Source organism: Trachemys scripta, chromosome 6 (genome assembly GCF_013100865.1).
Source record: "Trachemys scripta elegans isolate TJP31775 chromosome 6, CAS_Tse_1.0, whole genome shotgun sequence".
In the NCBI taxonomy this organism is placed as follows: Eukaryota; Metazoa; Chordata; order Testudines; family Emydidae; genus Trachemys; species Trachemys scripta.
The window spans coordinates 91,451,369-91,464,224 of NC_048303.1; the positions used below are offsets into that span (position 1 = coordinate 91,451,369).

The following is a 12,856-nucleotide window of genomic DNA, read 5'->3' on the forward strand; positions in this document are numbered from 1 at the left end:
AAACAGGCACCATTTACCCCTGCAGCAGGAAAACGGAGCTATGACTATGGCTGTAGGGAATTTCTAAATGCAGCACACTTGGCTTTTAAAGAAAGAGCTGCCTAGAAGATGAAAAAGGGAATCAAAGAGAAACAATCAGACCTTTCCTTTCAGTATCTCTAAGAGGAGGGGGTTTTCTGTTCAGGGAGGAGTAAAACTGAAGTGTTCACACTGATATAGAAGAACTTGAAGAAATAAAATTAACAGTTACTAAGTTTTCACTTAAATTCATCATGTGAGACTCTAAAGAGAGCATTATATAGAAGGTGCAGTTGAGAGGAACACTCCCTTGATGAAGGCTGTGTGAAAGCACAACGTAATAAGTATTATAAGACTCTGTATTAAGTGTTAGAATATATTTTACTTTTGCTTCCATATCACAACTAAGTTGTATTTTTCATGGTAGATATGCAACATCTGATGTATGTATTCCAGTGATAATCTTAATGGAATCTGTTTGTTTCCCTACTAATGATGCTGAGACTAGGCCAAGGTACTGATTTTAGATGTGATAGGCCATTATCAAGGCATACATTTCCATTAACAATTTCACTGTGGTACCATACTTCAAAATAGTATGGTACATGAGGTTAAAAAGTCCCAAATGCTGAACAGACATTGGTTTGCTGATTGAATATAGCGATGACCAGGCAGAATTGTATAGTGTGCATTATTACTTCTAACTGTTGAATTAAACAATGAATTTTAAAGAAATAAACTTGAAATTTCAATTAAGATGCTGTCATTTTATTTAATAGATGTTCGTGCAAATATCAATACAACTGAACACTTATGTAAAGACTGCATTATCACTGAACATTTTCCCTATGTTTTAGCCAATTACAAATGAAACTGGGAATACAAGTACAATTTCTCTGTATTTTTATTGAACTACTGGGAGCTGATTAAGATGAGATTTTAGACATTTTTCTGCACTTTTATGAATAATATGGTGGTGTATCTTACTTTTTTATGTTTGTTATAAGATCACCTATTCATGTAGCTGATTTGAATGAAATCTCATTTGGTAAAATGTAAGAGAGGGCTTTCTTAAAGTATATAAAACAATAACAATGCCATTCTGAGGAAAAAATCAGAATGAAAAAAGTTAACGGGCAGACTGACTGTCAGTTTGTCCCTTATTGAATAAGTCTTTGTTTAACAAGGCTTTTTTGACCATTTTAATAAAATGATGAGCAAATGTGACCAGTTTGTACTCTCTCTTCTCCCCTATTTATACAATGAAAAAAAAAGATCTTTGCAAACTTATTAAAATGTTGGTCCCATGAAGTAAAATAGGTTGAGGATTTATGTCTTGAATATTCTTGAATACTTGTACAAAGGATGCATTTCAATAATAAAATGTACAGCCCTTTTCCAGCACTACTATAAGCTCTGTGACCTTGCTCTGAACAGAGTTAAATTATACTTGCATCTTATGAATATGAGAGTTTACACCATTGGCACTTTTTACAGTTTACAGATAGCACTTTTCCTACAGCAAGAGATCTGCCAGGAGGTTAAACCTAGCTATTGCCTATGTATAGAGCACTATTTTTAGACCTCCTAGCCAGAGCTAAACATTGTGCAACACTTGCAAAGCAAAATAGGGCTATGATGTATAGCATCCATCATAATAATTAATTAACAAGCAACAAACAATTGTACAGTATCTCAGACTGAAAATAGCCAATATACTGAAAACTGTTTTTTCCCCTTTCCCAGTATTTGTCCTTTTATGCTATTTTCCAGACATGGATCACCACATACCAGGATCATTTGTCTCAACCGTATACAAATAAAGGATATAGGGAAATAGAGATTCGTAAGTCCATGCTGAATGAAGATAATTTTGAAGATGGTGTTATTGACAGGTATAATTAATATTTATCTTGTACACTATAGAATTTTTGTATTGGACCATTCATATAGGAATTTCACTACAGAGAATGATAACATAAGACCATTTCCACCCTGTCCCCCACATCCACATGCCAAGGGAAATCTCCATGTCCAGGTCTTCCCTTCCCCATGCCAGCACCAGACCCCTGTCCTAGGATCATGTAGAGGGTCCTTTGTGGGACTGGCAATCCATGGATAAGAGGAGAGTGGGATGGAGCCTGAAGGAATGTACTCCATCTGTAACACCGACAGACCCCAGTCGTTGGCAGGTGGGCGGGCTTGAACCTGGGGCCTCTGGAGCTAACTATGAGTTTCTACTGCATGAGCTAAAAGCCACGTGGCCCTTAGCTAAGGCTGTAAAGCAGACTCATTAATCTCTCTCTAAGTGGTCTCAGTGCCACTAGATGGGACAGAATACTACATACAGAAGGTGTGTGGGTTACACATCCTCCCACCAAACCTCAGGAAATCTACTCCAGAATTAAAGTTTTATTAACTTTTGAGTTGAAACTTCTCCATGCTGTGGATCCCCTCTTTTGAGGTTGGGTTCCAGAAGTGGACTCCAACTGTCATGTGTCCTTTTCCAGCTAACAAAGTAGGACCCTTACAATCTAATAAATACTTGAGATGGCTGTATACATTCTAGCCCATAGATGGCAGTGGCAAACATACATACAAGCTATAATTTCTATGCTAACATTTGCACCAGCTTCTGCTATTGCAAAAGGAATTGCATTTAATCATAGGTGAAAAATATATATAAAAAAATTAGTGCAAAGCTAGTTTTTTCCCCCGTGAATCTGGGAAAAATGTGCTATTTGCCAGTTTAATGACCTATGCAAATGTTTTTCACAGCTCTGAGATGGTTCTTTTTAAGTGTTGACCATTCAAACCTTGCTTCTACCAGGTTGCATAGAATAAGTTTGAAAAATTGAACTACTTATGATTATGCTAATTTTCTGAAAATCATTTTTTCTTTTGCAGGGAGACTGGGATGCCCAAAACAGGAGTTGGAGCTGTATTGCCAAGACACCCTTCAGATCACTTTCAAATGTTAGTAATCCTCTCCAAAAAACAGCCAATAGTGATGTGCTGTTTAGGGATAAATTATATTTGTTCTCTGTGGCTTGTAGAGTGTCGAGTGTCTGGGTCTGGAAAGATCCCTAAAACATTGTTTTTACATTAGCTAATTGAGAATTACTTCTTGAATTATTGTATTTAGTTCAGACATAATATGTATGGTTTTCACTCCCAGCATAGCTAGTGACTCAAGTAACCTTATTTATGGTAGTAATAGTATATTGATAAAATAATTACACTAATTTTAATCTAAGAAAAAAGAGCAATGCATACAATACACAGGGCTATAGTACTGCCTATTATTAAGGTTGCCTGACGCTTTCTATTATAAGACCCTGTTTTCTGTTACCCAAATGTTTGCCAAACGTTAATAATGTGAGATGAATGTTTTTATGCTCGGTGTCTGCTTCAGAATGATTTTTTTTAATTTCAGCCAAAACAATTCAACTGTTTCTGAAAATGAGGTTGGAGGAAAAAATGTCATTTTTCAATGTTAAAAATGTCAATGGGAACTAGGCACCTAATTACCTTTTATGATTTGGGCCTAGAGTACAAAATGTAGCCTGCAGGGGAAAATGTGTCATCTCACTTTGCTGGTCTGTGCCATCCCAATATGACCCCTTGTATGCAGATGAACAGTTAGGGTCATCTAAACAATTGTAATTCTGCTTCTGTAGTGCCATGAGAATAACCAGAATCTCTGATGCAATTTTATGCATCCATTACAAAGATTAATTTAAGTAATCACAAAATATCAATACCTTACTCTGAATCATATAGGGTTAGGCAGACTGTTGGTTGCATCTTATCCCATTTTTCATTTACCTCCATATCTTTAATTATTCTTTCCTTCAAAATTTGTCCTTGCATATTGTGGTCAGACTAACTGGTCTGTAGTTGCTCGGATTGCATTTTTTCCCTTTCTTAAATATAGGTGTTATGTTTATTATTCTCCAGTCATACAGTACTACTTCTGATTTGATATATTTATTAAAAATCCTTGCCATCGGACGTGCAATTTCATGTACCAGTTCTTTCAGTATTCTGGGAGGGGGATTATCTGCTCCCCATACCCTCTGACCCACAATTTGACTGCATTAAACTCTGTGAATTTAGCTTCTGCCTTGAATGTGGTAATTTCCATTTCTATACACTCATGATCATTAGCCATTGTGCCTTTGCCCCCATGTTCTAGGTTATCATCCTTATTGCAAACTGAGCCAAAGTATTCATTTAGGCTAAGGACATGGCATTTATGACACTTACATAGAAAGTGCAAAGCTTAATGTGGTAATAAAGCATCAGGCTTAGGATTGGAGTCATGTGCTTATGAAACCAGTTATAAAACCAATGCTCTGTGGTTCACTTTTTCAATACTTCACAAGTACAAGCTGTACAAGTATAGTGTCTGCTCCAAATATAAAATGAGGAGTAAGGATTAAAATCTGATGGAGATACAGAAAGAGAGAGTTGAAGTTGTTGTCTATTTGCATACCATACTTTGGGGTGTTTATTGTAAAGGAGAACTTCAGCTTAGAATGTCGGTTTGTGATTTTAAAAAATTCCTTAAGGGTTTTCATGCTGAAATGCGTGATACAGTGATGTAACTACAGATTAATGAAGATTTTACCTGGGATAGCTTCTGATTTGGAAAAGACATCATGGTTATCAAACATGGAATTTTCTTTAACTCTTAAGTTTTGTTTAAAAGATATAATCGGAAGTTATTCTTGATTTAACCATGTTAAATTAAAAGTAAAATGTGAAATCAGCCTCTGCTGCCTCATGGTTAAGTACTGGGGAAACTGGATGCCTGGCAATATAAGTCTGAGTATTATAAATGAGAGGTTTGATGTAAGCATAGGATAGAGATTTTGAAACCCAAACGAACAAGGCAAGTGATCCCAAGAGTAAAGGCAGTGGAGCAGTTCATCATATCCATAGGGCCAAAGCATTTTATTACAAGATCTGTTAGGGTGGACACGAGGACCATGCAGGAGAAGGTGAGCTGTCTGGGAGGAGAAAGGGTTAGTAGTTTTAGGAGTTTCCATATGTTATAACATTAAAATACTCAAACTGTAATCAAGGAAATAGAGATACAGTTGGGTTATAATTATATCAGATTCCAATCCTCCATGTAATTTTTTTATAACTTTAAGATGTCTCTCATTTACCATACAGATAGATGCATACAGACAGAATGCTACTTATGGTAAAAACACTTTAATTCCACAGTGTTTCAGAATCTGCTCTCTTGAATGTAGATTTTTTTTTTTTTTTGCTTCTCACCGACTGTGTAGCTGTTAAAATTAAATGCCAACTTAAAAGACAATGCATAAGAATGAGTTTGCTCAATGGACTGAAAAGGAGTGCTTCATGTTATGTGGGAAAGATGTAATCATAATATACATTTCAACATCAAATTAACCCTTATGGAAAAATGATACTTTTATAGTAATACTTGAAGTATTCCACTTGCTTGTAAAAAAGAATATTTTGGAAAATTTCCAGACAATGTCAAAGGTGACCTCTTACATTCTATATGACTAACTATAATATTCAGTGATTGATCTGTCTTTCTATGTTTCTTTGTGCTCTTAAAGTTTGATCTTATTCAGACAAGTGCAGTGTCAGTCACATCACATTTTTCTTGCTGGTATTCAGCTATCCAAAAAAATTGGATTACAGATAGGGTTCATAATAAATAACTTTATTATTTTAAGGTATTTTTTAAAAAAAGGAGCTAAGTATTTAAATTTAGATTTCCAATCTACTGTTGCCCATACTCAAGATAGGTGTGCAAATGCTTGATGTATGTACACGTAGCTAAGTACGTGTAGACCAGATAGAGCTGCTACCATGAAAGCAGTCTGTGTCAGGGAGGTGGGTGCAAAGTGCAGACGAGACCTCCTCTGTATTGAGTTTCAGTCAATTTTGCTTACTGAAGATTTTGAAGTGTTTGAAGAACTTTAGGCTCTGACCTATAATTTGGTTACATGCCCTGTATAGCTGGTTAAATCTAATGGGTAGACATTGATCCATTAGTGGTAGAGATAATCTGTGCGTCCTAGGGAGTGCAATGTGCCAGGATCTCTTAAACAAGCAATCGTTATGTCCTTGGTCAAGAAATCATCTATTGATGTTGATAACTTGTCATTAAGTGCCCTTTCTCTAACCTTTCTATTTTGGGGAAGGTTATTGAGAAGACTGTGGCAAAGCACTGCTGTAGTACTCGGAATCCTCACATACCCAGTTCCCATTTTAACCTGTCTTGAAACCTGAATATGGAACAGCAGCACCCAAATCATCTCTGTTAATGATCTGCTCATGGCATCTGTTTTGTACCATTGACCATGACATTTGATTGACGCAGATTGATATAGACCCCGGCAGTGTTCCCGAATGGTACTTGACTGGCTGTGTTCCTTTTTGTCTGAAAGGACTGAGAAAGTATTGTTGGATGATTGCTTTTCCGTATTGATGGTGCTCTCATGAGATGGATCAACGTCCTATTCTGTCACCCTTCTTCACTGTGTAGGCAAGTCACTAGGGATGATATTGTTTTCTTCTCAATGCATCAATATATTGATGGCTAGTGTTGACAGGTACTGATTTGGCCTATATACCTTTTTATTGTTTGCTTTCCGGGTACTTTGGAGCCCACTTCTGTGTTTGTATTCTGTCCTGATAGTTGAGATCAGCTGAGGTGTTGAAGCTAACAATTTGAGGGGGAAAAATTATTCAAGTGATTAGGATAGTGAGATACATAACATTTGCAAATGTTATAAACAAATTAGAAAGTAATGGATTAACTTAATAAACCGAGAATTTATTTTTCAGAAAATTTTGATTTTTAATCTGATTAGTATTGCTTTCAAGTATATTTTTCTCTGTACCAGCTATTATTAGACTTTACCTGATTTATTGTACTAGATTAAAACAGAGGGTGAAATGAAGTCCTTGTTGAAGTCAAAGGCCTCTTCTTATGTGTCAGTTCATTGAAAAAGAAGAACCTGAATGAGCTGAATGAGCTCCTACATGCTACTGCAATACAAATAGCAAAAATCTGAGGGAGCGGTGTTTCCAGATTTCACATTGAGGGAATGGGGAATAGTGCAGAGGCCTGGTACTCTACATGAGGCCTGGAGATGCACAGAATTTCATTGCCGATCTCTGTAAACTCACATAGTTGCAGGGCCATGTCCCCTCTGTAGACCCATAAGACCTCCCCATTAAAAATAAGTCAGGAACTTTGTGAGTTACATCTTGTTGAATTTCCTGCATTGCTTTGCCTTGCTTGTGGGTTATTCAAATACATGTCAGTGTATTCATGATGAGAAGTGATTCTCTCTCAACAAACTTGTCTATTGCTGGTTTGAGCAAAATGGACACAATTTTCTTTTAAGTGCAAAACAAAAAAAGTAGCTGCGCAGCTGTGGATATATATATTTTTAAATAGAAGAAAAGGAAATAAAAAATTGAGGCAATGATAGCCTTGTTGCATATATAATGGTGGGTAAGCTAGCCAAATCCACAAACTTGATATTTACTGTACAGATTTCTTTTTAAAAGCTACATTTTCTAAGAGGTTCATTTTAACTGGATCATCTGCTTTTGATGATAGCTTTGAACCCATTTCAAAAAGTTAGTCATTGCCTTAGAGTAGGATCTTCAGAGAGGGTATACTTTAAGACCAACACGTAATGTTCAGTGAGGATGATCAAAGCAGCTGTTGCAGTCTTTATTTTATTTATAGTGCCCAAAGTGTCCTTCAAGTAAGTAGGAGAAAATGGAAAAATAGTCTTTTTGGACTTGTATCTTTGAAATGTATAGTTATTGAAGGCCAGGGATGGGCACGTCAGGAGCTAAATGTAATTTGTTTGGCCACTTCACGTGACCATCACATTTTCCTGCCAGTTTTTAGGCATCATTTTAAAAGACCATTTTCCATCAAGAAGAGAAATGATCCAGTGCTAAATCTTCAAAAGTGCTCATGCTAAAATGGGCTCTTACATTTGAATATGCAAATATGTATAAATTGCAGTAGTTGTGTATCAAAATTAAACATGTACAAGTGCAATTTAGCACTTATACTTTTGGAGATTTTAGCTCAGGTCTTGCTCATTTTTAGCAAAGAACCCTGTTGTGGAATCTGAAATACAAGCCACTGTTTATTAAAGATTGAACTAAAATTATCACTAAGCCAATTAATCCAACTCGGTTAGAGAAAATCACAATTTGCAGACTGAACAAATCACTCATTATGAATTTTCCATCCCACCAGATTTAAAGACTTCTCCGCTACATCACTTAAGGCTAACATTTTCCCCGTTGCCTTTGTCCTGTCCGATAACATGCATTTAAATATTATGAGTCAGTCTTCCATAGATACAGTTTAGTGATGTAGCTCAGCTACTAAATTGGACCTTTCTCCTTTTCTTTATCTCTGTCTAGTTGCCTCATGCAATAGCTAGACTGAACTGTACCTGACTCTGGTTTAGGACTGTATGTAGAAGGCAAGGTCCCTGACCTGTCTCCAGGCATTTTACCTCTAGAGACCTCTCGGTCTATTGCCATAACGCCACCAAATTATTAAAGCTGACATGCTTTTCTTCCTCCAAGCTGTTGGAGGAGCTTCATTTAAATTAAAAGATATAAGAGCCTGCACTCTGCCATCCAAAAACTGACCAACAGTATTTGGACAGCACTAAACTTCTATTTCACTCTCTTGGCTGTCTGCTCTTAATTGCACAAATAGGTGACGGACAGAGCAAAGATCGGGGCTACTATTCCTAGGTGACTCTGATGACTAATTGTGAGGCAAGTCCTCAATCCTCAATTATTGATTGGGATCCCCTAGACCAGTGATTCTGAAACTTTTTGTATTGGCAACCCTACTAGTATATAGGCTTGTTTGTCAGCCTGAGATAGAATTTTGGGTTTGACTTTTTGATACTCTTATATCTTATACTAATATGTGTGAAGAACAATGAACAAAGACACTGTGGTGGTTTTTTTTTTTTTTTTTTTAACATTTCCCACAGCTTTTAGTACAATGAAAAAAGATAAGGTATAGAGCTAAAGTGTTCAGGGTATGGTGGGAGTGTAATGTATGAGCATACACTGGAAGGCTGCCTGGCTCCTCTCTCAAGCCAAGGTCAAGCAACCAGTTAGGAGGGTTAAGGGAGTTGGGGAGGAGGCATAAGACACCCTAAAAGACAAAGAAAGGCCTGGCCTTGGCCAGAACACAACCTCACTCCTTACCCCTCCCATGGGATACAAAAGAGGTGGGACGAAGACCCCAGACTCATGACCCTCCAGAATGGATCATAACCATAAGTTGAAGGGGTGTGACTAGGGCATGCACTGCAGGTATATTTGGGCCTGCTAAGAAGGAGGAAGTGGGAATGGGGACACAGGCAAGGCTCTGCAGCACCAGAGCAGGGAGCGGAACACTGGGAAACAGGCTGTGCCAGCGTGTAGAGCAATGGATATGCTTGCTTGGAACTAACCCCAATAAACATTGCATTGCCTGCGCTTCAGACTTCTGGTTTTCTGCTTTCTGTCTGTGTGACAAGAACCAGGGGCAGGGGGTGAAGTGAAAGCCCTCTAATAACCCCTTTCAAACAGCAAGCCTGAGTGTGACCCCCACCCCTTATAAATTAAAAACACATTTTTTATATTTAATGCTATTTTAAATGCTAAATTTATAACCCTATTGTTTAAAATGAATTTACCTTTTCTCACGGTTTTTAAATTAAAACTAAAACACATTTTTATCGAATGATTGGTATAAGCAGAAAAGTTATTTTTTAATATTTTAAAAGTGAAGACACTTTGTCAGTATCACTTTTCACAGCAGACTTAGTGCCCATAGCCAATCTTACTTCTGTGCTGCTGCTGGCAGCGGCGCTGCCTTCAGAGCTGGGTGGCCAGAGAGTGGCACTACTGAGTGGGGATCCAGCTCTGAAGGCAGTGCCACTGTCAGCAGTAGTGCAGAAATAAGGATGGTAATGCTATACCATCCCACCCTTACTCCCTGCATAACGTTTGACCTTTGCATAGGGAGAGGTGGCTACAGGGGGGCTAAGGTAAATTTTGGGGTGGCCCAGCGCTGCCCCACCAGTGTGTCTGACTGTTAAATTATAGATTGCTTCTTTTTTTCTTTGTGTGTGTGTGCGCGCGCGCGCCAGTCTCAGTGTTCTGATTTGTCTGTGGACTAATGCAGCTCTTCAGCTGCTGAACAATCAAGCCTTCTAATGTTGTCTCAGTCCCAGCTTTTCAGTCTCAAGACAACAAACCTGTGTGCACTAAACTACAATCCCCAGAGTTCAATTTCCTTAAAGTGGTGATAATACCAAATATATATTTTGTTTAGGTTGGTGGTGATAATACCAAATATTTAGGTGGTGATAATACCAAATATATATCCCTGTAGCCAAGGATCGCTGCATTATATGTTTACAATACTTTTTGAAGTAAATACACTACATTATAATGAAAAGGTGTGTGTAATTTTCTAAAATGCTAGATTTAAATTATATATTTATTTTAGCAATTCTCTGTTTCATGCATGTGCTCGCGACCCCGATGTAATAACCTTGTGACCCCTCAAGGGGTCGCGACCCCCAGTTTGAGAATTCCTGCCCTAGACAAATGCATTGACAGCAATCTGAAAACATCCTAAAGCTTTTTTACACTGATCTAGCACTCTCTAACCACTTTCCATATACCACCAGAGACCTTACAAGAATGGTTTATAGAGCCCCCTCTCCTCATTGTACGACTCCTCTGAGCATGCTCTGGAGGGTTCCACCTTGCTGGATATAGTACCTAAATAGTTAAATGGTAAACTCTGTGCAGCTGAATCTCCTATGTTACAGAACAAGTCCTATGTCTTGAACCTATTTATTTTCTGCTGCTTATCTACCTATAAGTCTGCTGATAATTTCTCCCCCATTGTACTTTAAGGTGAGTGCTCCTTCCTTTGAACTGACAGGAACGAAGTCTGGGGTGCATTAGCACTGCACCTGACAGACAGATAGTGGGTGGAAAAAGCTGAGGTATTCTAACAACACTGATAATTCTACAGGCTACAGCACATAAACATAGCTCAACTGTAGGAAAAAATGCTGATTTAAACTTTGGATTGGAAGGTTGTAGTAGAATTGCTCCACTTTGCCCTTGTGAATGATACCTATGGTTAACCTCTCTACTGTTTCCTAACTTACGTATCTCTTATGAAATGAAGGATGTCCTTTTAACTAAAGCTATAATAGACAAAGATTTTGTATTACAGTTATAATATCTTACAAAGGAAGATATCAGGCCATGTTTTCAAACATGTATGTGCCCAGCTTATTGGTGTAAGTCTTACTCAAAAGTGCAAATGGAGGGCTGTGCATACACATCAGTGTGTGCATGCAAAGCTCTAACTCTATGCGTGCACATCTCAGTACTGCTTATATAGATTTAGTGTATGCAAATAGGGGGTGAATTTTTGCACACGCATGTCTGAAAATGTAGCACTATATGGCTCAGTATAAGGACTGCTCTCAGTTAAATTCATATAAAAATAGTCTGCCTGTGGATTCTGACCTGAAATTTCCTTTTTTCCAAGTAGAAAGAGGGAAGTAAATTGCAGTATATGTTTGCTCAGTCAACCTTATTCACGAAGTGAAGGACAGTCTTTTTGGACTAATCTGTTGTGACCAGATTTGACAAGACTTTAAACAGTTAACTGCACTTCCAAAAAGTGCTATCCTAATGTTTTCATTATCTATAAAATAAACTTTCCTTAAATAAAAGTTATTTATGATATCATATACCTTACTTGTTTGTTTTGTGCATCATAGGTATCTGGATACAACATACTGTATAGACTATGTTCCTCCATATGATTATACGCCATATGTAAGTATATGGAGCAGAAAAGTCCTGTTTTACAGTGATGTTTTACATGTAGCTTCATATCTGGAGCATTTAATTAACCTTGGGAAAAGAAGAGGCTGCTGAAATGTTGATTTGTTCATATTTGCATATAGCTATTAGCAGTATAACTGTGGGAGTCAGTAATGAAGTGAGACAGTTATAACAGCTATAATTTATTTTTGAGTTTATATACTACAGAGACACAGTTCTTAATTTGCCCATAACTTGCTAGCAAACTGTTTATTTAAGATTTCCCTCCACAGCTATTTTCTGTCCTTTCTTGGTTATCTACCACACAAGCTCAGTGTTTTGTGGAAAATAAGATATTTATAACTTTCTTTCCATCTTTGGTTAAACTTAATGATGCTTTAGCATGATAAAAGCTTAAAGAATTTATTTCTGTGTATCTTCTTTTTTCACCACCACGTGCATGAGTATCAGTGTTCTCTTGATTCAAGGAGTGAAAGAATTGTGTTGTGTGTATTGTAACAAATATAAAACTGGAATTAAGTAATAATCAAAATAAAATAAAAACTTAAAGGAATAACAGTTTTTTGGAGAGCAAACCAAAGGTTTTGGGAAAGTGTGTTTTTTTTTTTGTTTGTTTTTTTGTTTTTTTTAGTACAGAGGTGATTACTGTATCCTCTCAGACTTCTCCATACTTTTAAACAAATTTTTATTGTAATCTGAATATATTGTTTTGGAAAGATGCTTGCCTGTCAGACATGGAGTCTGAAGTCTGGTGTTTGTATAAAAGGTACAGCATGTATAAGCTCTCGGACACTGCCCTAGCAACGTACCTCAGCACTGACCGAGAGGGGACCACTTCTAGGAATAAAAGGTAGAAGTTAAAATGAGGCGGGAACATGAGGGAGTGCTGATTGCGCCATCTCACTGACTGGTG

The 12,856-nt window shown here is 37.3% G+C and overlaps 1 protein-coding gene across 1 annotated transcript in view; it reads left to right on the forward strand.

The window, feature by feature from the left end:
• Window positions 1-12,856, forward strand: part of C6H9orf135 (chromosome 6 C9orf135 homolog) — a 49,168-nt gene that overhangs the window by 23,092 nt on the left and 13,220 nt on the right. The window contains exons 3-5 of the mRNA XM_034773036.1: window positions 1,792-1,913; window positions 2,926-2,994; window positions 11,877-11,934. Of these exons, the coding sequence (XP_034628927.1) occupies window positions 1,792-1,913; window positions 2,926-2,994; window positions 11,877-11,934 (249 nt within the window). The remainder of the gene's footprint in view (window positions 1-1,791; window positions 1,914-2,925; window positions 2,995-11,876; window positions 11,935-12,856) is intronic.